This window comes from Heptranchias perlo, unplaced genomic scaffold, assembly GCF_035084215.1.
Source record: "Heptranchias perlo isolate sHepPer1 unplaced genomic scaffold, sHepPer1.hap1 HAP1_SCAFFOLD_70, whole genome shotgun sequence".
NCBI lineage: Eukaryota > Metazoa > Chordata > Chondrichthyes > Hexanchiformes > Hexanchidae > Heptranchias > Heptranchias perlo.
In genome coordinates this window covers 2,370,990-2,398,892 of record NW_027139729.1, presented here as the reverse complement: position 1 = coordinate 2,398,892, position 27,903 = coordinate 2,370,990, and the positions used below count along the sequence as shown (strand labels likewise).

The 27,903-nt window shown below is 45.6% G+C and overlaps 1 protein-coding gene across 1 annotated transcript; it reads right to left on the bottom strand.

The window, feature by feature from the left end:
- Nucleotides 1-1,628: 1,628 nt before the first annotated feature.
- On the bottom strand, nt 1,629-21,961 carry LOC137318382 (alpha-1B-glycoprotein-like). The gene is made up of 9 exons (XM_067981269.1): nt 21,847-21,961; nt 20,303-20,338; nt 19,158-19,451; nt 15,679-15,984; nt 14,346-14,651; nt 13,105-13,410; nt 9,231-9,515; nt 6,840-7,145; nt 1,629-5,149 (listed from the first exon to the last, which is right to left on the bottom strand). Coding segments are annotated over exons 1-9 (1,872 nt in total). The 5' UTR covers nt 21,878-21,961; the 3' UTR covers nt 1,629-5,147.
- Between the last annotated feature and the right edge of the window lie 5,942 nt (nt 21,962-27,903).

The window sequence follows — 27,903 nt, the reverse complement described above, 5'->3', positions numbered from 1 at the left end:
TGCTGCCTTGATGTCAAGGGCACACATTATCACCTCACCTCAGGAATTCAGCGTTTTTGTCCATGTTTGGACCAAGGCTGTAATGAGTTCTGGAGCCGAGTGGTCCTGGCAGAACCCAAACTGAGCATCGATGAGCAGGTTACTGGTGAGTAAGTGCCACTTGATAGCACCGTCGACGACACCTTCCATCGCTTTCCATCATTCATGATTTATTAATTGATTGTTATCCTGATTTATTGATTCATTATCTTCTCAGTTTATTGACTGATTAATTTCCCAATTTATTGATTGATTGATTGATTGGTGTCCTGGTTTATTGATTTAATGCTGGATTAATGATTGGAGTGCATGAATTATAAGTCGGGCCTGTGCCTTTGGCCCGGTGTCCGGTGCCTGAGCCCCTCAGTCTGGCCCCCTGGGCCCACCACCTCATTCTCAGCTCCCTCTCATGGAGTGGGGTCATGCGCCAAATGTTGGAGTACAAGAGTAAGGAATTCTTAGTAAAATTGTACAGGGCTTTGGGGAGACCTCACCTGGAGTACTGCATACTTTCTTGGTCACCTTCTCTAAGGAAGGACTTACTTGCCTTAGAAGCGGTTCAATGAATATTTCACCGGATTGATTCCTGGGATGATAGGGTTGTCCTACCAGGAGAGATTGAGTAGATTGGGCTTATATTCTATGGAGTTCAGACGAATGAGAGGTGAGCTCATTGACAAATATAAGATTCTGAGGGGGCTTGACAGGGTTGAGGCTGAGAGATGGTTTCCCTTGGCTGGAGAGTCTGGAACTAGGAGGCATAGTCTCAGGAGAAGGGGTCGGCCATTCAAGACTGAGATAAGGAGGAATTTCTTCGCCCAGAGGGTTGTGAATATTTGGACTTCTCTGCACCAGAGGGCTGTGGATGATCATTTGTTGAGGATATTCAAGACTGAGATCGATAGATTTTTGAACTCTAGGGGAATCAAGGGATATGGGGATCGGGCAGGAAAGTGAAGTTGAGGTCGAAGATCAGCCCTGATCTGATTGAATGGTGGCGCAGGCTTGAGGGGCCGAATGGCCTACTCCTATTCCTATTTTTATGTTCTGTCCCCAGGCGCCAACTGATGGGCGGAACCTCGAGACTCAGGGGGAGGGGTCAACAGGGCGGTACCAATATCACCACCCATGGTGGGGGGATGTTAAACGGCCAGCAACCAGTCCTGAGGGACCAGCCTGGGGACAGATCAATGATACATTCTGTGCCCTCTCCTTCTTCTCATCAGCTCACAGACCATTCTCCATAGTTACCACATCCATCCTCCTCTCCCCACCCCTTCCGGCGACGATGGATCAGGCCAAGTGATCCAGGCAGACCGCGGCAGCGGGTGCGACCACGGCAGTCCGCGGGAGAGGACTCGTGATCTGAGCACCAACCACCAACCCCTCCTCCCAGCGGGAGAGTGGAACAGCCCAGAGGTGAAACTGCACATTGGCGCACGCTACTGTAACGTCACCAAAGGCGTGATGCACAGGATTCGAAACGTCATGACGCAAGAGATTTGGTGGAGGCAGGTGGTGATATCAACACATACGAGATAGGACGGTTGTCCTCTTCCTGGGCTGAAAATTTGGATGCAAACAACAGATGAATTTCAGAAGAGATTTATTAACAATGAATAGGAGAATGCAGCATTTACTATTAAAATATAAACCACTTACTTGTATTTGTGCGATATAAACAAGAATGAAAGATTGTAATATTGCAGAGCAAACTCCTTTCAATTATAGATCAGTGAAGAATCCACTATCAGATCAGTGAAGAATCCCCTATCAGATCAGTGAAGAATCCCCTATCGGATCAGTGAAGAATCCCCTATCGGATCAGTGAAGAATCCACGATCAGATCAGTGATGAATCCCCTATCAGATCAGTGATGAATCCCCTATTAGATCAGTGATGAATCCCCTATCAGATCAGTGATGCATTCCCTATCGGATCAGTGAAGAATCCCCTATCAGATCAGTGATGAATCCCCCATCAGATCAGTGATGAATCCCCTATCAGATCAATGATGAATCCCCCATCAGATCAGTGATGAATCCCCTATCAGATCAATGATGAATCCCCCATCAGATCAGTGATGAATCCCCTATCAGATCAGTGATGCATTCCCTGTCGGATCAGTGATGAATCCCCCATCAGATCAGTGATGAATCCCCCATCAGATCAGTGATGAATCCCCGATCAGATCAGTGATGAATCCACTATCAGATCAGTGAAGAATCCACTATCGGATCAGTGATGAATCCCCTATCGGATCAGTGATGAATCCACTATTAGATCAGTAAAGAATCCCCTATCGGATCAGCGATGAATCCACAATCAGATCAGTGATGAATTCCCTATCAGATCAGTGAAGAATCCCCTATCAGATCAGTGAAGAATCCCCTATCGGATCAGTGAGGAATCCACTATCAGATCAGTGAGGAATCCCCTATCAGATCAGTGAGGAATCCCCTATCAGATCAGTGAAGAATCCCCGATCAGATCGGTGAAGAATCCCCTATCGGATCAGTGAAGAATCCCCTATCAGATCAGTGAAGAATCCCCTATCGGATCAGTGAAGAATCCCCTATCAGATCAGTGAAGAATCCCCTATCGGATCAGTGAAGAATCCCCTATCAGATCAGTGAAGAATCCCCTATCGGATCAGTGAAGAATCCCCTATCAGATCAGTGAAGAATCCCCTATCGGATCAGTGAAGAATCCCCTATCAGATCAGTGATGAATCCCCTATCAGATCAGTGTGGAATCCCCGATCAGATCAGTGAAGAATCCCCTATCAGATCAGTGAAGAATCCCCTATCGGATCAGTGATGAATCCCCTATCGGATCAGTGATGAATCCCCTATCAGATCAGTGAAGAATCCCCTATCGGATCAGTGAAGAATCCCCTATATCAGCTAAGCCGAGGATCGCCTACCAGATGATAAGCGGTTCCCTGTTCTTGGGTAAGGGAGCAGCCTCTCTCGATATGCAAGCGGCGTTCAAATCCTGACAGAGTTGGCCTTCATAGAGAGTCAGGAGTCGGTGAGGCTGGTGAAGAAAGAGGCAGTGAGATGAGACGGAATATCTCGGAGGGAGCATTGGAAAGAAAGAAATGCAGGAATTGCACTTAAGATCAGAGTAGAGCCCGGGGGGAGGTAGTTTTGCTACAAAGCCCTAGTCCGATCACATCTCAAGTACTGTGCACAGTTCTGGACATCGCACCTTAGAAAGGATATTATAGCAGGTACAGCACAGGAGGAGGCCATTCGGCCCATCGTGGCTGGGCCGGCTCTTTGAAAGAGCGATCCGATTCGTCCCACTCCCCTGCTCTTTCTCCGTAGCCCTGCAAGTGTTTCCCTTCAAATATTTATCCAATTCGCTTCTGAAAGTTACGATTGAATCTGCTTCTACCACCCTTTCAGGCAGTGCATTCCAGATCATTACAACTCGCTGCATAAAAACAATGTTTCTTTATCTCCCCTCTGTTCTTTTGCCGATCACCTTAAATCTGTGTCCTCTCGTTCCGGACTCTTCTCCCACTGGGAACAGTTCACTTTGTTTACTCTATCAAAACCCTTCATGATTTTGAACACATCTATCAAATCGGCCCTTAACCTTCTCTTCCGTAAGGAGAGCAACCGCAGCTTCTCCAGTATCTCCACATAACTGAAGTCGCTCATCCCTGGTCCCATTCTTGAAAATCTCTTCTGCAGACTCGCTAAGGCCTAGACATCCTTCCGAAAGTGTGGTGCCCAGAATTGGACACAATACACCAGCTGAGGCCTGACCAGTGATTATAAAGGTTTAGCATAACTTCCTTGCTTTTGTACTCTATACCTCACCTAATAAAGCCCAGAATCCCATATGCTTTTCTAACAGCCTTCTCAACGAGTCCTGCCATCTTCAAAGATTTGTGTACATACATCCCCAGGTCTCTCTGTTCCTGCACTCCCTTTAAAATTGTACCATTTAGTTTGCCTCTCCTCATTCTTCCTATGTATCACTTCACATTTCTCTGCGTTAAATTTCTTCTGCCACGTGTCTGCCCCATTTTATCAGTCTGTCTAAGTCCTTCTGAACTCTGTTTCTATCCTCCTCATTGTTTACTAAATTTTCGAGTTTCTTTTCATCTGCAAGCTTTGAAACTATGCCCTGTAAAACCAAGTCGAGTTCATTAATATATACCAAAAAATAGCAGTGGTCCTAATACTGACCCCTGTGGAATACCACTGTATACTTCCCCCCATTCTGAAAAACAACTGTTCACCACTACTCTCGGCTTTCTGTCTCCTGGCCAATTTTAATATCCGCGCTGCCACCGGCCCTTTAATCCCATGGGCTTTAATTTTACTCACAAGTCTATTATATGGTGCTTTATCCAATGCCTTTTGAAAGAGTTAGAGATAAACTTTTTTCGCTGGTGGAGGAGTTTAGCTCAAGGGGACATAATCTTAAAATCAGAGCCAGGCCATTCAGGAGAGAAGTCAGGAAACACTTCTTCACGCAATGGGTGATAGACGTGTGGAACTCCCACAAAAAGCAGCAGATGCTAGCTCAATTAATAATTTGAAATTATTAGATTTTTGCTCGCCAAGTGTATTAACGGACATTGAGCCAAAATGGGTAAATGGAGTTAGGATACAGATCAGCTATGATCTTATTGAATGGCGGAACAGGTTCGAGGGGCCGAATGGCCTACTCCTGTTCCTATGTTCCTTTGAGGCTCTGTATGTTAAATGGAGAAGGAAGGGCCGAGTGAAAAAAATGGAGGTCGCTGCATTCCTATTCCAGATTTAAACAGATGGAGAGAACCTGTGCACATTAACTGTGCAGGTGTGGCGAAACAGGCTCGAGGGGCTGAATGGCCTACTCCTGTTCCTATGTTCATACGTTAGCCCTTAAGCGGATACATGAGTGATTATTATGCTGAAGTTCTCGGCATCATTAAAACAATATGAGTTCAAAGCAAATATATCAGCTCAGTGGAAACTGCCTGTCTCTCGTTTCCTCCAAGTGCGACGTGAGATAAGATCCAGATGTTTTGAGAAAACAATCGTGAGACGTAGTCCCTTGGCCCAGGATGAATGTTCCTCGATTGGGGTTAACGTGACTCACAGTTCTGCATGAGGAACAACACGTATTAAAGGACAGTGTTACACAGCAGTCTATACTGGTCCCAGTTAGTCAGAACGAAACAAACTCGTCAATCAATTAATTAATAAAGTGAATTGATCAGAGCGACCACTGATTTGGACATCTGCCCAATTCTATATTTTAAAAAAGGCAGTAGTGCATTGTAAAGTTTTGGACTTTACATAAATTATATACAGAGTAAAGCTCCCTCGACACTGTCCCACCAGACTCCAAGGGCAGGTACAGTACGGGTTCGATACAGATTAAAGCTCCCTCTAAACTGACCCATCAAACGCTCCCAGGGCAGGTACAGCACGGGTTAGATACAGAGTAAAGCTCCATCTACACTGTCCCATCAAACACTCCCAGGGCAGGTACAGTACGGGTTAGATACAGAGTAAAGCTCCCTCTACCTTGTCCCATCAAACGCTCTCAGGTTAGGTACAGCATGATTTAGCTACAGAGTAAAGCTCCCTCTACACTGTTACATCAAACACTCCCAGGGCAGGTACAGCATGGGATAGATACAGAGTAAAGCTCCCTCTACACTGTCCCATCAAACAATCCCAGGGCAGGTACAGCATGGGATAGATACAGAGTAAAGCTCCCTCCACACTGTCCCATCAAACACTCCCAGGGCAGGTACAGCACGGGTTAGATACAGAGTAAAGCTCCCTCGACACTGTCCCATCAAACAATCCCAGGGCAGGTACAGCATGGGATAGATACAGAGTAAAGCTCCCTCCACACTGTCCCATCAAACAATCCCAGGGCAGGTACAGCACGGGTTAGATACAGAGTAAAGCTCCCTCTACACTGTCCCATCAAACACTCCCAGGGCAGGTACAGGGTTAGATACAGAGTAAAGCTCCCTCTACACTGTCCCATCAAACACTCCCAGGGCAGGTACAGGGTTAGATACAGAGTAAAGCTCCCTCTACACTGTCCCATCAAACACTCCCAGGGCAGGTACAGGGTTAGATACAGAGTAAAGCTCGCTCTGCACTGTCCCATCAAACACAGCCAGGGCAGGTACAGCATGGGTTAGGTACAGAATAAAACTCTCTCTACACTGTCCCATCAAACACTCCCAGGGCACGTACAGCATGGGTTCGATACAGGTTAAGCTCCCTCCACACTGACCCCTCCAACAGCATCGCTCCCAAGTACCCCTCCAAGTCACACACCATCCCGACTTGGACGTATGTTCGCCGTTCCTTCATCGTCGCTGGGTGAAAATCGTGGACCTAACAGCATTGTGGGAGTACCTTCAACACACAGGACTTTTTTTTTTATTCGTTCACGGGATGTGGGCGTCGCTGGCAAGGCCGGCATTTATTGCCCATCCCTAACTGCCCTCGAGAAGGTGGTGGTGAGCCGCCTTCTTGAACCGCTGCAGTCCGTGTGGTGACGGTTCTCCCACAGTGCTGTTAGGAAGGGAGTTCCAGGATTTTGACCCAGCGACAATGAAGGAACGGCGATATATTTCCAAGTCGGGATGGTGTGTGACTTGGAGGGGAACTGCAGCGGTTCTGGAAGAAAGCCCACCGCCAAGCTCTCTTGGGGCAACTAGGGATGGGCAATAATTGCTGGCCTTGCCAGCGACGTTCACATCCCGAGAATGATTTAAGAAATATCCAACCTATAAATTTCGGTAAGTAAAAAAGAAACCTTACACAGAGTTGATACTTTCAGCGGATCGCTACGCTGAGAGAATTTCTCCTCTTCTGCCTCTCGTCTCCGATAAGCACACGTGTAGTAATCGTCGCCGCGTCTCATTACGTCCTTGATGTCAAACGTGACGGACAGACTCCAGGGTTTCGCCTTCTCAGACATCACCGGCCTCATTCCGGTGCTTTGGTACAAATAAAACTTGCGACCTGCTTCTCCAGAGGGAGCTTCGCAGGTCACGGTGACGGACTGTCCCACCTCAAACATCTTGTAACCTCCTTCCAAAGTGATCGTCGGTCTTGGAAGATCACCTTGACCGAGGAGCAAAAGAAAACAGGGGCAACGTAAGGATAGACATGTCACAATTCCAAAATATTAGTGTCACTGTTACATTCTGGAGGTCTCTTTAAGAAGGAATGGACTCTCATTTATATTGCGTCTTTCACGACCTCAGGACGTCCCAAAGCATTTACGGCCAATGAAGTACTTTTGACAGAAAAAGTGACTAAAAATGTTGACATAGCAATTTACAGTGGTAAATGTTGACAGAAAAGCGTGACCAGAAATGTTGACATAGCAATTTAAAATGGTAAATGTTGACAGAATTTCAATATAGATAAGTGTGAGGTGGTGCATTTTGGTGGGAGGGATAAGGAGGCCACATTCTCCTTGGGAAATAAGAGTCGAAATGGGGTAGAGAAGCAAAGGGTGCAGATTCACAATTCATTAATAGTAGTGTCACAAGTGAACACGGCCATTAAAAATGCAAACAAAGCACTGGGGTTCATTCCTAGAGGAATAGAATTGAAAAGCAGAAACGTTTTGTTAAACTTATATCAAACCTTGGTTAGCCCACATTTGGAGTATTGTGCACAGTTCTGGTCTCCACACGATAAAAAGCATATGGAGGCACTGGAGAAGGTGCAACAAAGAGTTACAAGGATTATACCAGAACTGAGAGTTTCTACCTATCAGGAAAAGTTGAACAGGCTGGGGCGCTTTTCTCTTAGAAACTGGAGGTCATAAATATACGATAGTCATTGATAAATCCAGTAAAGAATTCAGGAGTAACTTTTTTACCCAGAGAGTGTTTAGATTGTGGAACTTGCTTCCACAAGGAGTAGTTGAGGCAAATAGCATAGATGCGTTTAAGGGAAGCTAGATGAGATAACAAAACTTGGAAGTGTAGTGAATAGTGAGGAGGATAGTGAAAGACTTCAAGAGGATATAGACAGGTTGGTGAAATGGGCGGACACGTGGCAGATGAAATTTAACGCAGAAAATTGCGACGTGATATATTTCGGTACGAAGGACGAGGAGAGGCAACATAAACCAAAGGGCACAACTTTAAAAGGGGTACAGGAACAGAGAGATCTGAGGGTATATGTGCACAAATAGTTGAAAGTGGTAGGGCAGGTTGAGAAAGCGGTTAAAAAAGCATACGGGATCCTGGGCTTTATAAATAGAGGCAGAGAGTACAAAAGCAAGGATGTCATGATGAAATTTTATAAAACATTGGTTCGACCACAACTGGAATATTGTGTTCAGTTCTGGGCACCGCACTTTAGGAAGGATGTGAAGGGCTTAGAGAGGGTGCAGAAAAGATTTAGTGGAATAATTGCAGGGACGAGGGACTTTAGTTACGTGAACAGACTGGAGAAGCTACGGTTGTTCCTTGGAACTGAGGAGGTTTAGAGGAGATTTGATCGAGGTGTTTAAAATCATTAAGGTTCTAGACAGAACAGATAGAGAGAAACAGTTCCCATTGGCGGAAGGGTCAAGAACCAGCGGACATAGATTTAAGATGATTGGCAAAAGGTGACACGACGATATTTTTTTAAACACAGCGTGTGGTTATGATCTGGAATGCACTGCCCGAGGGGGCGGTGGAGGCAGATTCAATCGTGGCCTTCAAAAGGGAAATGGATAAGTACTTGAAAGAAAAAAAAAAGCAGGGCTACGGGGAAAGGGCGGGAGAGTGAAACCAGCTGGAATGCGCTTGCATAGAGCCGGCACGGACTCGATGGGCCGAATTGCCTCCTTCCATGCTGTAACCTTTCTATGATACTAGGTACATGATGGAGGAATGGATAGAACGTTATGCTGATAGGGTTGGATTAAGAGGGGCAGGAGAAGGCTCGTGAAGAGCATGAATACGGGCATGGACCAGTTGGGCCGAATAGCCCGTTTCTGTGCTTTAAATTCTGTGCAATCCTTCGTAAAAAGCGTGACCAAAAATGTTGACACAGCAATTTACTGTGGTAAATGTTGACAGAATAGGGTGATCAAAAATTGGAACAACGGCAGGACAAGGTTGATGAATTTTTATAAACAATCTATAGATTTATTCCCCACAGTTTAACAGGTTGGGGATTGATTCTCCCGTGATCACTTACCTATCTCAGTCACTCTCACGCCATCACTGAATGGGGATTCGAACCATTTTCCAGGGGCGTCCATTGCGTACTTACACTGGTAGATTCCCACCCTGTTTGGACCCAGAATACTGACGGTTTGAAAGCTGTGGGGCTCCCCAACGTATGCAGGTTGCCCATCTCTGTAAAAATAAAAGTAACCGTTCGGCTCCCGCACGTCTCCCTCACACGTCATGGTCATGACTTGTCCTTTCCAATACTTGCCCGTCTGTACATTAAGGATCAGCTTTGGTTTTGTGAGCGGATCTGTGGTAAATAAAAATAAATAAATCAGAACATAAGAATTAGGAGCAGGAGTAGGCCATACGGCCCCTCGAGCCTGCTCCGCAATTCAATCAGATCATGCCTGATCTGTGACCTCAACTCCACTTTCCCGCCCGATCACCATATCCCTTGATTCCCTTAGAATCAAAAATCCATCCATCTCAGGCTTGACTATAATCAACGGCTCAGTATCCACAGCCCTCTGGGCTAGAGAATTCTAAATATTCACAACCCTCTGAGTGAAGTAATTCCTCCTCATCTCAGTCCTAAATGGCCGACCCCTTAACCTGAGACTATGTCCCCTAGTTCTAGATTCTCCGGCCAGGGGAAACATCCTCTCAGCATTTGCCCTGTCCAGCCTTCTTAGAGTCTTATATTTTCAACGAGATCACCTCTCATTCTTCTAAACTCCACACAGTATCGGCCCATTCTACTCAATCGTTCCTCATAGGGCAGCCCTCTCATTCCAGGAATCAATCTAGTGAACCTTTGCTGCACTTCCCCTAAGGCATGTGTATCACTCCTTAGGTAAGGAGACGAAAACTGCACATAGTACTCCTCGTGTCGTCTTAATAAAGCCCTGAACAATTACAGCAAGACTTCCTTACTCTTGTACTCCAATCTCCTTGCAATAAAAGCCAACATCCATTTGTCTTCCTAATTGCTTGCTCTACCTGTATGTGAACATCCTGTTTTTCGTGTATAAGGACACCCAAATCCCTCTGAACACCAACACTTAATAGTTTTTCACCATTTAAAAGATGTTACGTTTTTCTATTTTTCCTACCAAAGTGAATAAGCTCACATTTCCCCACATTATACTCCAGCTGCCACCTTCTTGTCCACTCAACCTGTCTATATCCCTTTACAGACAATTTGCATCCTCCTTACAGCTTACTTTCCCACCTGCCTTTGTATCATCAGCAAACTTGGATACATTAAACTCGGTCCCTTCATCTAAGTCATTAATATAGATTGTAAATAGCTGAGGTCCAAGCACTGATCCTTAGGGCAGCCCACTAGTTACAACCTGCCAACCCAAAAATGACACGTTTATTCCTACTCTCTGCTTTCTGTCCGTTAACCAATCCTCAATCCATGCAGATATGTTACACCCAATCCCATGAGCCCTAATCTTGTGTAACAACCTTTTATTTGGCACCTTATCGAATGCCTTTTGAAAATCCAAATATATGACATCCACTGGTTCCCCCTTACCTACCCTTTCGATTTACACCCTCAAAACAATCTAATAGATTTTTCAAACACGATTTCACTTTCATAAAACCGCGTTGACTTTGCCTAATAACAAGATTATTTTCTAAGTGCCCTGTTACTAGATCCTTAATAATAGATTTTTTTCATTTTCCCTACTACTGATGTCAGGCTAACTAGCCTATAGATCCCTGTTTTCTCTCCCTCCTTTCTTGAATAGCGGGAGTACATTTGCTACTTTCCAGTCCGCTGGGACGTTCTAGAATCTAGGGGATTTTGGAAGATCACAACCCATGCATCGAATATCTCTGCAGCCACCTCTTTTTAAACCTTAAGATGTAGGCCATTAGGGCTAGAGTATTTGTTGGCTTTTAGTCCCATTAATGTTATCTAAAACTTTTTCTTTACTAAAATTAATTACTTCAAGTTCCTCCCTCTCATTAGAAACTTGTTTCCCCACTATTTCCCTATGTTTTTTTTGTGTCTTTCACTGTTATTTATTTAACTGCTCTTCTATTTCCTTATTCCCCATTATAATTTCTCCTGTCTCTGCCTCCAAGGGGCCCACGTTTACTTTAACTAATCTCTTCCTTTTTATATACTAGTAGAAGCTCTTACAATCGGTTTTTATATTCTTGCTAGTTTACTCTCATATTCAATGTCCTCCCACTTTATCAATTTCTTGGTCACCCTTAGCTGGATTCTAGAATCCTCCCAATCCTCAGGCTTACTACATTTTAGCAACATTGCAAGCCTCTTTTAAACTAATACTATCCTTAACTTCTCTAGTTAGCTCCGGTTGGATCACTTTCCCTGTGGAGTTTTTTATTCCTCACGAGCATAGATATCGCTGGGAATTATGAATTATTTATTTAAATGTTCACCACTGCTTATCGACCATCATATCTTTTAATCTAATTTCCTAATCTACCTTAACCAACTCACCCCTCATACCGACATAATTGGCCTTGTTGAAATTTAAGGCCCTAGTTTCGGACTTAACTACATCACTCTCAAACACAATATGAAATTCTATCATATTATGATCACTCTTCCCCAGAGGATCCTTTATTATACGATTACTAATTAATCCTGTCTCATTGCACAATACTCGATCTAAAATAGCCTGTTCACTAGTTGGCTCCTCGAAATATTGTTCTAGGAAACTGTCTTGAATGTATTCCAAGAATTCGTCATCCAAACTATTTTTGCCAGGTTGGATTGCCCAGTCTATATGAAGATTAAAGTCGCCCGCGATTATTGCTATACCCTTGTTAAATGCTCCTCTAATTTCCTGATAACTACTGTTAGGGTGCCTGTAAATTACTCCCATCAATGTTTTCTGACCCTTGTTATTTCTGAGTTCCACCCATACTGATTCAACATCCTGATTTTCAGTGCTAAGATCCTTTCTCCCCACTGTCTGAGTGAGGGTGTGCAGGAACAGAGAGACCTGAGTGTTCATGTGTGTAAATCTTGAAGGTGGCTGGAATGATGAAGCTGTCAAAGAAAGCCATACGGGATGCTGGGTTTTGGAAATAGAGACTTAGAGCACAAAAGTAAGGAAGTGATAGTTAAACTTCTTTAAAACACCGGTTCATCCTCAGCAGGAGTATTGTGCCTCCACTTTAGGAAGGATGTCAAGCCCTTGGAGAGGGTGCAGAGGAGATTTTCCAGAATAGTACGAGTGATGGGTAATTTCAGTTACGTGGAGAGACTCGAGAAGCTGGGGTTGTTTTCTTTGGATCAGAGAAGGTTAAGGGGAGATTTAATAGATGTGTTCAAAATTATGAGGGATTTTGTTCCACTAAATAAAGAGAAATTGTTTCCACTGGCAGGAGGACCCGTAACCAGATGACGAAGCTTTAAGATAATTGGCAAAACAACTGGAATTGAGGAGTTTTTTCATGCAGCAAGTTATTATAATCTGGAATTCACTGCCTGAAATGTGGTGGAAGCTGATTCAATAATAACTTTCCATAGGAAATTGGATAATTACTTGAAGGGGGACAAAATTGCAGGGCCCTGGGGAAAGGGGAAGGGGGAGTGGGACTAATTGGATAGCTTTTTCATCGAGTCGGCACAGGCACAATGGACTGAATGGCCTCTTTCTGTGCTGTGAGATTCCATGATTCTAATTGGATAGCTCTTTCAAAGAGCCAGCACGATGGACCGAACGGTCTCATTCTATGATCGGTTGCTACCTTTAGTCAATGGCTCTCTACATTATCGTAGTATCATGGGATTGGAAGGCGTGCTCGATGGACCTTTTAGCGCCTAATGGTTGCTATGTTCCAATGATTGGTAATGATCTGGCTGCCAATCAGCACAATAAATCAAAAACCGAAAAGCTTACTGTGCGCGGTTATCGCCAAGGAGTTACTGCGGCCCGACAGCACTGTCCGCTGGGTCAGCCGTCTCCGATAGGCGCACGAGTAATACTCGGTCCCGTTGATCAAGGTGTCCCTGATGTCGAAGGCGACGTGAAACGTCATGTCTCTGGGGGACTTGGACAACAGCGCCTCCTCCTGGCTGTCCTTGTACAAGTAGAAGGTGCTGTCACGATCTTCAAAAGCTCCCTGGCACACAAGCCTGGCCGATTCTCCCACCTCCAACGTCCTGGTCACTCCTTGGAAATAGAGATACGGTCTCACCAAGCGGACTGCAATGGATGGGGAGTGGGGGGGTAAGTGGAGGCGAAGAAAAGGCACTTTCAAACATTGGTCGAATCATACGGCACCTCCGACAGTGCAACATTCCCTCGGTACCGCAATGTCAACAATAGCAACAACTTGTATTTATATAGTGCCTTTAACGTAGTAAAGCGTCCCAAGGATTGATAAACAAAAATTGACACTGAGCCACATAAGGTGATATTAAGACAAATGACCAAAAGCTTGGTCAAAAAGGTATGGTTTCGGGGGCGTTTTAAACGAGAGAGAGCTGGAGTTGAGGGAGGGAATTCCCGAGCTTAGGGTCAAGGCAGCTGAAGACACGTCCCAATGGTGGAGCGAAGGGAGTGGTGGATGGGCAAGAAGCCAGAATTGGAGGAAATCAGAGTTCTCGGGAAAGTTGTAGCGCTGGAGGAGGTTAGAGAGAAAGGGAGGGGGCGGGGCCATGGAGGGATTTGAACGGAAGGATGAGAATTCTAGGGTTGGAGAACGTTACAGAGATAGAGTGGGGGCGAGTGCTCTGAACAAGAGGATGAGAATTGTAGGGTTGGAAGATGTCACAGATATAGGGTGGGGGCGAGGGCTAGAACACAAAGATGATAATTATATGGCTGGAGGAGATTACAGAGATAGGATGTCATGGATGGATTTGAATACGAGGATGAGAATTACAGGGCTGGAGGAAGTTACAGCGATAGGGAGGGGCGTGGGCTGCGGAGGGATTTGAACACGAGGATGATAATTGTAGGGCTGGTTTATGTGCTCAATTTTCTGGACTAGACTTGAAACCTGAACCTTACGACTCACTGAGTCACGGATTACGATCAAGGTCATTCTGAAGCCTCCTATTTACCACAGAAAATAAGGCCCATAAACTAAGTGCTAACCCCTCTCCCGTCGAGTTAAGGAAACAACAGTGACTTACTCTCCACGACTATCTTCACTGAGTCGCTGCGCTCCGACTCGATCAGTCTCTCAGACACGGATGTGACGTAGCCACATGCGTAATGTTTGATGGCGACGCCCAGTATGTTGGTGATGTCAAACGTGGCGGAACTATTGGCCGATTGGCTCGTCTCGGAGGCGACCGGTTTCTTCTCTCCGCCTTGGTACAAGTGAAAGGTGGCGTTTCCAACGGGGGAGGGAGCCGTGCACGTAACTCTCACAAGCTCCCCATCGACGAAGACACGGTATTTCCCCTCAGGGGCAATCCTCGGTTTGGCGGGACGCTCTGAATAAAAAATAAAAGAGCTAGTTGTATTATTAAATGTATTGACGCAGGTTAACAAGGCTGTAAGAAATGCAAACAAAGTACTGGGGTTCAATTCTAAAGGAACAGAGTTCAAAAGCTGAAAGATTATGTGAAACTTATATTAAAATTTGGTTAGATCACACTAAGAGCACTGTCCTGCCGTAAAGCTGCACATTCCTGTGCGTGAGGATGGCAATAAAAAAAACTGCCCACAGTGATTCAGAATGAGTGAAAGACAATCAATCCTGGACGTTATGGAATCATAGAATCCAACAGCACGGAAGGAGCCCATTCGGCCCATCATGCCTGTGCCTGCTCTTTGAAAGAGTGATCCGATTAGTCCCACTCCCCTGCTCTTTCCCCATTACCTTACAGTGCTTTCCTTTTCAGGTATGTATCTAATTCCCGTTCGAATGTAACTATTGAATCTCCTTCCACCGCCCTTTCAGGCAGTGCATTCCAGATCATAAAAAATCTTAACATACATCCCCCTCATCTCGCTCTGGCTCTTCTCCCAATTCCCTTCAATCTGTGTCCCCTGGTGACCGACCCTCCCCCCAGTGGAAACAGTTTCTCCCCATCGACTCCATCAAAACCCCTCCTCATTTTCAACCCCTCTATTAAATCTCCCCTAAACCGTCTCTGCTCCAAGGAGAACAATCCCAGCTTCTCCAGTCTCTCCATATAACTGAAGTCCCTCATCCCTGGTACCATTCTGGTAAATCTCCCCTGCACCCTCTATAAGGCCTTGATATCCTTCCTAAAGCACGGTGCTCAGAATCGGATGCAATACTCCAGCTGAGGCCTAACCAGTGATTGATAAAGGTTTAAGCATAACTTCCTCATGTTGTCGGGATGATGAAGTTGGGATTGGGAAGGGAGATTAGGGAGAAGCTTTTCACCCTCTCCAACCACCTCCCGAGTAGCGGGAGGCACATTATTGCTTCTCTGCCGTCCACATTTCACAAGTAGGTCGATAAATAAGTGTAAAAAAAGATCGTTGTACCGATTACAGTCACGGCCACAGGGTCACTGCGCTCTGCGAATATCTGCCGCCCCGACACCCGCCTCCAATAGGAACACGTGTACTCTTGCGTCCCGACCTCCACAATGTCCTGGACCTCGAAGATGACAAACAAGCTCCAAGACTCGGCCCTCTGAAACTGGGCCGATTCCTCCTCAGTGCCTCGGTACAAGTAAAAGTAGTGGCCTCGAGTGGGAGTCCGAGCTACACACACCAGCTTCATACGCTCTCCTTTCACGAACACCTTGACCTGTCGGTATATGTAGATTGTTGGCTTGGGGGGACGATCTGTCAGGGAGAAAATATCGATGCTGAACGCAGTAAGACATGTAACGATCAACTTTTACAATCGTACATCTGCACACACTTCCTGTGCATGTTGCAGCTATGCAAAGCTCTGGTTAGACCCTATTTATTGTACTGGGCACCGCTTCTCAGGAGGGATATATTGACCTTGGAGGGGATGCAGCAGAGAGTCACCAGAATGATACCGGGACATAAGTGGTTACATTCTGAGGACAGGTTGCACAGACGAGGCTTGTATTCCCACGAGTGGAGAAGATTAAGGGATGATCTAATTAAGGTGTTTAAGGTGATTAAAGGGTTTGATCGGTGGAGAGAGAGAAAATATTTTCTCTGGTGGGGGAGTCCAGAACAAGGGGGCATGACGTTAAAATTAGAGCTAGGCTATTCAAGGGTGATGTAAGGAAGCAATTCTTCCGCCAACTGCAGTAGAAATCTGGAAATCTCTCCCCCAAAAATCTGTTGAGGCTGGGGGTCAATAGAAAATTTCAAAACTGAGATTGATGGATTTTTGTGAGACAATGGTATTCAGGGTTATGGAAACAAGGCGGGTAGATGGAGTTGAGATACAGATCAGCCAGGATCTAGTTAAATGGCGTAACGGGCTCGAGGGGTTGTTCCCATGTTCCGACAAATAACTTTTTCGATTAAAAATTCCATGTAAACTTTTACAATGGGAAACGCACCCTCCCGCCAGTGGTAGCGCTGTGGTGCTCCAGTCCTGGTGTATAGTCCCACGGGGGTTCGGGCTTCTCAAGGGATGGAAAAACTCAGACCAGGTCACAAGAGTGTTCAGTCCTGCTCATTGAACCACCTGCGTAGCTTTCTAAATTGAGCATAGATTTTTTTTTTAAAGTGCTCTGTTGCCTCCATGATGACATTTAAGAAATTGACTTGCAAGGAAATGTGAGCTGTGCTGGACTGTTCACCGAGTTCAGTGCGACGGCGAACACCCTCAAATCCCTCCCTGTCCCAGCAAAAATAAATCAGCCACTTTCTCATAATATCTTGTGCTTTCTAAATTCAGACCACTTTGCGTCTTCCAGACTTAAAATCACGCCAGGGACAATTGACTTGCAAAACTTAAGTGATTCTGCATGGAATTCCCGTCTCAGCTATTTCAGCGAAGCATTCGGCGTCAATATAATCAACTACTAATGGGAATTGGCAAAGATTCATTATATTTCAGCCGGATTTCCATGGCTCTTGGATCTCTTCAGATCTCTAGTACCCATCACTTACCGGTGACAATGATTCTACTGCCTTGGTTGACCAGAGTCTCTCTCCAATCTCAGGTCTCCATCACTTAACGGTGTCAATGGTTCTCCTACCTGAGTTTACCAGAGTCTCTCTCCAATCTCAGGTCTCCATCACTTACTCGTGACAATGGTTCTCCGACTTGAGTTTACCAGAGTCTCTCTCCAATCTCAGGTCTCCGTCACTTACTCGTGACAATGATTCTACTGCTTTGTTTACCAGACTCTTTCTCCAATCTCAGGTGCCTATCACTTATTAGTGACGATGATTCTCCCACCTTAGTTTACCAGAGTCTCTCTCCAATCTAACGTGCCCATCACTTACCGGTGACAATGATTTGCCCAACATCATCCGAAAATATAACGTCAGATTCCGCATGTACTCTGATGAAACCCATCTCTACCTCACAAGCACCTCCCACGACCCCTCCACTGTCTCTCATTTGTCACACTGCTTGTCCGACATATAGTACTCAATAAGCAAAAATTTCCTCCAACTAATTATTGGGAAGACCGAAGCCATTGTCTTTGGTCCCCGCCAAAAACTCCGTTACCTATCCACCGAATCGACCCCTCTCTCCAGCCACTGTCTGAGGCTGAACCAGACCCTTCGCAAACTTGGCATCCTATTTGACCCTGCCTCAGCTCAACTGCTGCTGAAACCCTCATCCATGACTTTGTTACCTCTAGACTTGACTATTCGAATACTCTCCCAGTCGGCCTCCCATCTTTCATCATCCATAAACTTGAACTCATTCAAAGCTCTGCTGCCCGTATCCTAACTCGTACCGATTACCGTTCACCCATCAACCCTATGCTCACTGACCTACATTGGCTCTCGTTCCGGCTTCATCTCGATTTTAAAATTCTCATCCTTGTTTTCAAATCCCTCCATGACCTCACCCCTCCTATCTCTGTAACCTCCTCCAACCCGACAACCCTCTGAGATCTCTGCGCTCCTCCAATTCTTGCCTCTTGTGCATCCCCAACTTTAATCGCTCCACCATTATCGGCCATGCCTTCAGATGCCTAGGCCATAAGCTCTGGACCTCCCTCCCTAAATCTTTCCGCCTCCCTATCGTCTACCGTCTTTCAGATGAGACGTTAAAGCGAGACCCCGTCTGCCCTCTCAGGTGCACGTAAAAGATCCCACAGCACTATATCGAAGAAGGGCAGGGGAGTTATCCCCAGTGTCCTGGCCAATATTTAGCCATCAACCAACATCAATAAAAACAGATTATCTGGTCATTTATCTCATTGCTGATTGTGGGACCTTGCTGTGCGCAAATTGGCTGCCGCATTTCCGACATTACAACCGTGACTACACTTTAAAAATATTGTATTGGCTGTAAATCGCTTTGGGACATCTTCAGGTCACGAAAAGCTCTTTGTAAATGCAAGTATTTCTTTCTTTTGGCTCTCTCTCCAACTTTAAGACGCTTCTCAAAACCTACCCCTTTGGCGAGCTTTTGGTCACCTCTCCTGATATCTCATTATTTGGCTCAGTGTCAAATTATATTTGATAATCGCTCTTGTGAAACACCTTGGGACGTTTCACTACGTTAAAGGCGCTATATAAATGCAAGTTGTTGTTGGTTGACCAGGGTATATCGCAGATCTTTAGTGCCCATCACTCACCTGTGACGATGATTCTCCCACCTTGTAACCAGGATCTCGCCCCAATCTCAGGTGCCCATCACTCACCTGTGACAATGATTCTCCAAACTTGTAACCAGGATCTCGCCCCAATCTCAGTTGCCCACCACTCACCTGTGACAATGATTCTCCCACCTTGTAACCAGGTTCTCGCCCCAATCTCAGGAGCCTGTCACTCACCTGTGACAATGATTCTCCCACCTTGTAACCAGGATCTCGCCCCAATCTCAGGTGCCTGTCACTCACCTGTGACAATGATCCTCACATCTCGGCTACGAGGTGACTTGATCCATTCCCCGGAGATCTCTCTTCCATATTGACACTGATACCCGCCTTCTGGGTTTGATGCATTAACTGTGAATATGGCGCTGTTATTCTCCACATAGATGCGGGGACTTGTCAATATTTGCTTATCTCTGTACAAATAAAATGTGCTATTCCCAGATTCTTTGTGTCCAGTGCAGGTAATGCTGATATTCTCCCCTCGCCAGTAAACACCAGTCTGTTCACTGAGAGCAATTTGCGGTTTAGTCAGTGTATCTGCAACAAAACAGAAACAATAATGTGGATTGAGGGTAGAAAATACAGTGTGGGACATTATTTAATCAATGCTCAAAGACAGAATTTGCATTTACATAGCGCCTTTCGCGACCTCAGGACGTCCAAAATCACTTCACAGCCATTTCAGTGTCTTTCAAGTTCAGTTACTGTTGGCATGTAGGTCAACCTAGCAGCTAAATAGGGAGTGAGCTGTGTCTCCGTGGTAGCATTCTCGCTTCTGAGTCAGAAGGACATGGGTTTAATCCCCACTCCAGGGGCTTGAGCCCATAATCCAGGCTGACATTCCCGGTGCCCGTACTGAGGGAGCACTGCGCTGTCGGATGTGCTGTCTTTCAGATGACACTTTAAACTGAAGTCCCGTCTGCCTTCTCAGGCGGACGTAAAAGATCCCATGACATTCTCTATTCCTCAAGCAACATCACTAAAACAGATTATCTGGTCGTGTTTGTGGGATCTTGCTATGCTCAAATTAGCAGCTGCATTTCGCTACATTATAACAGTGACTGCACTTCAAAAAAGTACTTCATTGGCTGTGAAGTGCTTTGGGATGTCGTGAAAGGCGCTATATAAATGCAAGCTGTTTCTTTCCAACTTATGCACAGCAAGGTCCCACAAAACAACAATTGTGATGAACTTCCAGCTAATCTGCTGGTGGAGGCAGGAATATTGGTGGAACAGTAACGTTCAGCCTTTCAAAAGCTCAGCACGTTGCTCTCGTAGAGTGGCTGATTGGGGCAATCTTCCGTTAAAATAAAAAACTAAAAAGATTTGCAACATTGTAAATATCACCAGTAAACGTTCATTCTCTCAATGGAAACCTGAAGACTGACCCTGAGGAAGGACGGCCTGCTGCTGGCTGAGAATCGCTGGGGGGAGAAATAAGGAAAACGAGGATTAGTTCCAAGGTCAAATAAAGACAATTCATGGACAAAAGAAAGAAAGAAGGTGCATTTCAACAGCGTCTTTCACCACCTCAGGACATCCCAAACATTACAGCCAATGAGGGATTTTTTTGAAGTGCACTCACTCTTGTAATGTAGGAAACGCGGCAGCCAATTTTGCGCAAAACTAGATCCCACAAACAGCAATGTGATAATGACCAGATAATCTGCTTTTTTCGTGATGTTGGTTGAGGCCAGTTCAGGGGGGAGAACAATAGTGGCCGTGTGATCTTTTACGTCCACCTGAGAGGGCAGACTGTGCCTTGGTTTAACGTCTCATCCGAAAGACGGCACCTCCGACAGAGCAGCACTCCCTCAGTACTGGCACCAGGGAGTGTGGGCCTGCTTAGGTCTCTGGAGAAGTGCTTGAAACTACGGCCTTCATGACTGAGAGGTGAGGGTTCAGACACTGAGCCACGGCTGACACCTGAATTGTCATGGTTTCATTAAAATACATCATGAGATTTTATCAACAGGTAACATTTTTCTCTCCCAAAAACAATGTGTCAAAAAAATGACACAGAAGGAAGATTATATGAAAAACGGTTTACAAATTTGTTGTGCAAAGGAAATCTCTCCTTTGGGTGTCAGGGACTCTGATCCGCAGTTTGGGGGGTTAGCTTGTATCAAATCGAAGATTGCAACTTCCCAGGACAATTCTGACACTGAAATGAATCCGAGAAGATAAAAGCGACAGCCGACAGTTTAGAATGATTGGTTTAAATTTGCTTAATGTCACTGTAATTGTGTACAATTCCTTCCTATCTCTGTAACCTCCTCCAGCCCTACAATCCTCACCCTCCTGTTCAAATCCCTCCATGGCCCTCGCCCCTCCCTATCTCTGTAACCTCCTCCAGCCCTACAACCATCTGAATTCTCTGCAATCAATTCAGTACAATTTTCTCTTGCGCATCCCCGATTTTATTCGCTCCACCATTGGCAGCCGTACCTTCAGCTGCCTAGGACCTAAGCTCTGGAATTCCCTCCCTTCTCCATTTCTCTCTCCACCTTAAATACACTGCTTAAGTGCTAAAGGGATCAAGGGATATTGGGAAAAAGCTGGAACAGGGTACTGAGTTAGACGATCAGCCATGATCATTTTGAATGGCGGAGCAGGCCCGAAGGGCCGAAGGGCCTACTCATGCTCCTATTTTCTGTGTTTCAAGGTTATAAACTACCTCTTTGACCAAGCTTTTGGTCACGTGTCGCAATATCGCCTAATGTGGCAAGGAGTCATATTTTTGCCTGATTTACACTGCTACGAAGCATTTTTGGAAGTTTTACTACGTTAAAGGCTGTATATCAATGCAAGTTGTTGTTGTTACATAGAATTTAAAGCACAGAAACAGGCCATTCGGCGCTACAGATCTATGTCGTTGTTGTGAGTCATTCCGGCCCTTCTGTGCATGCAGGGAAGTTGTGTTAATACTCACCCATCACAAAGCAAAGAGCTAACCCGTTCATTTTGAGATAGGAGACCGGCTGTGCAAACTGGGAGCTCTGGACCTCGTTACAAAAGTCGTTCCTTCAGCGATCAGGCCCACTAACTACCTGCAGTGGGAAAACCAAGTTTGTTATTTGCCTCCCAAAAACATCGGTCTTAGCCAGTAAGGACAATAACAGCCGGTTTGTTAATGGTTCTTGGACACGTTCTAGTTTTAGATAGCGAGCTCCACAGGTATTAACAGTCGTGCGTGTCTGGTCACGGCAAAAAGTGTCACACTTGAAACTGTCAAGCCTTAAAATGCCACACTCCAGTGTCACACTTCAGAGAGTCACATTTCAGGGTGTCAAGATACAGATTTTGACATCTCAAAGTGCCAAATCTTGAAGTGTCATATCTCAAATTGTAGCACCTCAAAGTGTCACATCTCAACGTTTCACATCTCAAAGTGTTACACCTCAAAATGTCACATCTCAAAGTGTCACATCTCACAGTGTCACATCTCAAAGGGGCACATCTCAAAGTTTGACATCTCAAAGTATCACACCTCAAAGTGTCACATTTCACTGTGTCACATCTCAAAATATCACATCTCAAAGTATCGCATCTCAAAATATCACACCTCGAAGTGTCACATCTCAAATGATCAAATATCAAAGTGTCACATCTCAAAGCATCACATCTAAAAGTGTCACACCTCAAAGTGTCAAACCTCAAGGTGTCACACCTCAAAGTGTCACATCTCAAAGTGTCACACCTCAAAGTGTCAAACCTCAAGGTGTCACATCTCAAAGTGTCACATCTCAAAGCATCACATCTCAAAGTGTCACACCTCAAAGTGTCAAACCTCAAGGTGTCACACCTCAAAGTGTCACATCTCAAAGCATCACATCTCAAAGTGTCACACCTCAAAGTGTCACATCTCAAAGTGTCACACCTCAAAGTGTCACATCTCAAAGTGTCACACCTCAAAGTGTCACATCTCAAAGTGTCACACCTCAAAGTGTCAAACCTCAAGGTGTCACACCTCAAAGTGTCACATCTCAAAGCATCACATCTCAAAGTGTCACACCTCAAAGTATCACATCTCAAAGCATCACATCTCAAAGTGTCACACCTCAAAGTGTCACATCTCAAAGCATCACATCTCAAAGTGTCACACCTCAAAGTATCACATCTCAAAGTCTCACACCTCAAAGTGTCACATCTCAAAGTATCACACCTCAAAGTGTCACATCTCAAAGTGTCACACCTCAAAGTGTCAAACCTCAAGGTGTCACACCTCAAAGTGTCACATCTCAAAGCATCACATCTCAAAGTGTCACACCTCAAAGTGTCACATCTCAAAGTGTCACACCTCAAAGTGTCACATCTCAAAGTGTCACACCTCAAAGTTTCACACCTCAAAGTATCACACCTCAAAGTATCACATCTTAAAGTCTCACACCTCAACGTGTCACACCTCAAAGTGCTACACGTCAAAGTGTTACTCCTCAAATTGTCACTCTTCAAAGTGTCACATCTCAATGTATCACACCTCAAAGTGTTACAATTCATAGTGTTACACATCAAATTGTTACATTTCAAAGTATCAATCTCAAAGTATCACACCTCAAAGTATCACACCACAAAGTATCACACCTCAAAGTGTCACACCTCAAAGTATCACACCACAAAGTATCACACCTCAAAGTATCACACCACAAAGTTTCACACCTCAAGGTGTCACACCTCAAAGTATCACATTTCAAATGTCACATCTCACCTTGTCACATCCCAAAGTGCCACACCTCAAAGTGTCACACCTCAAAGTATCACATCTCAATGTGTTGCACTTCAAAGCTGCCAAGCTAAAGGCAAAGATCCCTGACTAGTAGCAATTTGATCTCTAACTAACCACAGGATGTGCCTATTTACAGTAATTATGTTCTGTGGTCTTAAAGGGACAGGCCACGTTCTACACAGCTCCGCGCTTTGCGCCTTTCTTTAACACCTATTGGGAAAGGATGTGCTGATATAGTGGAATATCAGAATAGAGGAGTCTTAATAAACCCATGTTATATCATAGAATCATAGAATGGTTACAGCACAGAAGGAGGCCATTCGGCCAATTGAGCCTGTGCCAGCTATTTGTTCGAGCAATGCAGTTAATCCCACTCCCCTGCTTTTTCCCCACAGCCCTGTATTTTTTGCCCTTCAAATATTTATCAAATTCCCTTTTGAAAGCCACGATTGAATCTGCCTCTGACACCCTTTCAGGCAACGCATTCCAGATCATAACCACTCGCTGCGTAAAAAAGGTTTTCCTCATGTCGCCTTTGGTTCTTTTGCCAATTACCTTAAATCTGTGTCATTTGGTTCTCGACCCTTCCGTCAATGGGAAGAGTTTCTCTTTATTTACATTAACTAAACCCGTCATGATTTTGAACACTTCTATCAAATCTCCTCTCAACTTTCTCTGCACTAAGGAGAACAACCACAGCTCCTCCAGTCTATCCACGTAACTGAAGTCCCTCATCCCTGGAACCATTCGAGTAAATCTTTTCTGCACCTTCTCTAAGGCCTTCACATCCTTCCTAAAGTGCGGTGCCCAGAAATCGACACAATACTCCAGTTGTGGCTGAACCAGTGTTTTATAAAGTTTCAACATTAATTCCTTGCTTTTGTACTCAATGCCTCTATGTATAAAGCCCAGGACCCCATATGCTTTTTAACTGCTTTCTCCACCTGTTCTACCACCTTCAAAGATTTCTGCACCTTGACCACAGGTCTCTGCTCCTGCACCGCTTTAGAATTGTACCATTTCGTTTATATTTCCTCTCCTCGTCCTTCCTACAAAATGTATCATAATGCACCGTGGGTTAGATTGCACAATTGGCCTGCCGTTTTAATAAGTATGGTTCTCTGGGACTGATCCAAAGCCATGCCAAGGGAGATCATCTGAGGTGATAATCTCACACTGTTGGGTGTAAAAAGTTAGTTACACGTTATTTTATTATTACTTTGGCTCCTGGTCCTGCAACGCCTCGATTTCAAAATTCTCATCCTTGTTTTCAAATCCCTGCATGGTCTCGCCCCTTCCTATCCCTGTAACCTCCTCCAGCCCAACAATTCTCATCCTCCTGTTCAAATGCTCAATGGCCCTCGCCCCCTCCCTATCTCAGTAACCTCCTCCAGCCCAACAATTCTCATCCTCCTGTTCAAATGCTCAATGGCCCTCGCCCCCTCCCTATCTCAGTAACCTCCTCCAGCCCAACAATTCTCATCCTCCTGTTCAAATGCTCAATGACCCTCGCCCCCCTCCCTATCTCTGTAACCTCCTCCAGCCACTACAATTCTCATCCTCCTGTTCAAATCCCTCTATGGCCTCGCCCCTCCCTATCTCAGTAACCTCCTCCAGCCCTACAATTCTCATTCTTGTGTTCAAATCCCTCCAGGGCCTCGCCCCTCCCTGTTATGTAACCTCCTCCAACCCAACAATTCTCATCCTCCTGTTCAAATCCCTCCATGGCCCTCGCTCCTCCCGACCTCAGTAACCTCCTCCAGCCCTACAATCCTCATCCTCCTGTTCAAATCCCTCCATGGCCGCGCCCCTCCTTGTCATGTAACGTCCTCCAGCCCTATAATTCTCATCCTATTGTTCGAATGACTCCATAGCCCTCGCCCCCTCCCTATCTCTGTAACATACTCCAGCCCTACATCACTCCGAAATTTCTGCGGTTCTCCAATTCTGGCCTCATGCACATCCCCGATGTTAATCACTTCACCATTGGCGTCTGTGCCTTTAGCTGCCTAGGCCCTAAGCTCTGGAATTCCCTCCCTCAACCTCTCCGCCTCGCTCTCCTCCTTTAAGACGCTCCTTAATACCTAACTCTTTGACCAAGCTTTAGGTCACCTGTCCTAATACCTACTTGTGTGGTTCTATGTCAAATTATGTTTAATAATCGCTCCTGTGTAGCGTCGTGGAACGATTTACTATGTTAAAGGCGCTGTATAAATGCGAGTTGTTATTAACAGAGGCTGGGTACAATTCCTTCCACCGTTAGATTCGTGCTGTTTCCTTCTTTGAGTCACATATCTGCCTCCACTTTCAGCTGTTTGCTTTGCCTACTTTTCACTTCATTTGTTTTTTTGGCTGGGATACCCTTTGTTTGTTTATCCTTCCAGTCCCCCGCCCCCATCCTTCAGCCAGACTCTTCTCCAGTCCCAGCCCCCTTCGCTTTAATTCCCCCTGATTGCCCCTCTGGTGTTCTACCATTACTCGCCTGAGCATCAGTCCTCGGAAGGTTTCTGCCCGTTGGAGGCAAGTATCGTTCAGAGTTGGTGAGAGTTTCTTTCCTTCTCTGCTGGTCCTTCGCCTCCCTTCGCTGCCCCTTGTTTTCTTTAAAGGCTTTTCTGGGCAGACTGCCCATTTCTCGTGGCTCGTTTCTCTGCGTGCGTCCTCACTCTGGGCCCCAGGCACTCGCATCTGGTAATAATTGATCCGTCTTATAGCGAGACTGGATAAACAAGCACAATTGTACAGCTATTATTTATTAGTCTCCGAGATAGGGAGGGGGCGAGGCTATGGAGAGATTTGAACACAAGGATGAGAATTGTAGGACTGAAGGAGGTTACAGAGATAGGAAGGGGCGAGAGCCATGGAGGGATTTGAACACAAGGATGAGAATTGTAGGGGCTGGAGGAGGTTACAGAGATAGGGAGTGGGGCGAGGACCATGGAGGGATTTGAACACAAGGATGAGAATTGTAGGACTGAAGGAGGTTACAGAGATAGGAAGGGGCGAGGGCCACGGAGTGATTTGAACACAAGGATGAGAATTGTAGAGCTGGAGGATGTTACAGAGAAAGGGAGGGGGTGAGGGTTATAGAGGGATTTGAACAGGAGGATGAGAATTGTAGGGCTGGAGGAGGTTACAGAGAAATGGAGGGGGCGAGGGCCATGGAGGGATTTGAACAGGATGAGAATTGTAGGGCTGGAGGAGGTTACAGAGATATGGAGTGGGTGAGGGTCATGGAGGGATTTGAACAGGAGGATGAGGATTGTAGGGCTAGAGGAGTTTACAGAGATAAGGAGAGGGTGAGCTACTGTACGGTTTAGAACACGAGGATGAGAATTATAGGAGGAGTTTACAGAGTGAGGGAGTGGGCGAGGCTATGGATGGATTTGAACAATAGGATGAGAATTATAGGAGGAGGTTACAGAGGGAGGGAGTGGGCGAGGCTAAGGAACACGAGGCCGACAATTATAGGGCTGGAGGAGGTAACAGAGATAGTAAGGGGGAGAGGGCAATAGAGGGTTTTCAACATGAGAACGAGAATTGTAGGGCTGGGGAAGGTTACAGAGCTATGGAGGTGGTGAGGGCCATAGAGAGATTTGAACACGAGGACGTGAATTGTAGGGTTGGTGGGTGTTACATTGATAGGGAGGGGACGAGGCCCATGGAGTGATTTAAACACGTGGATGAGAATTGTTGGGCTGGAGGAGGTTATAGACATCATGAGGGGCGAGGGCCATGGAGGGATATTGAGGGTAAAGACAAGCCATTTTATGGCATATTTAATATATTTCAGTAATCAGAACTATGTGAAATAGGAAGCAATGGCCAGTGCTATTGGAATCCAGTGCAATAGGGATGTCACATGAACTTCGAATTGCTGCTGTGGAAGTCACAGCCAGCTCCCTGAACACAGTGCTGGGAGTTTCTCAGAGCTGATAGGTCTAGAATACCAGTGAGAATAGAAATATGAGGATAGAGCACATGAATCAGTGGCTGCAAAGGCGGTGTAAGGGGGAGGCCTTTAGTTTCAGGGCTCATTGGGACCGGTTCTGGAGGAGGTGGGCCCTGTACCTCCTCAACAGGGCCGGGACCAATATCCTTGCGGGGAGGTTTGCTAGTGCTGTCGGGGAGGGTTCAAACTAGCTTGGCATGGGGATGGGAACCTGAGTGTGAATTCAGATGGGACAAAGTCAAAAGTGGAAGTGAACGGCAGAAAATTAGTGAGTGAGTCAGGAAGGCAGAGGGAACGAAGGCTAGAAAATAAAC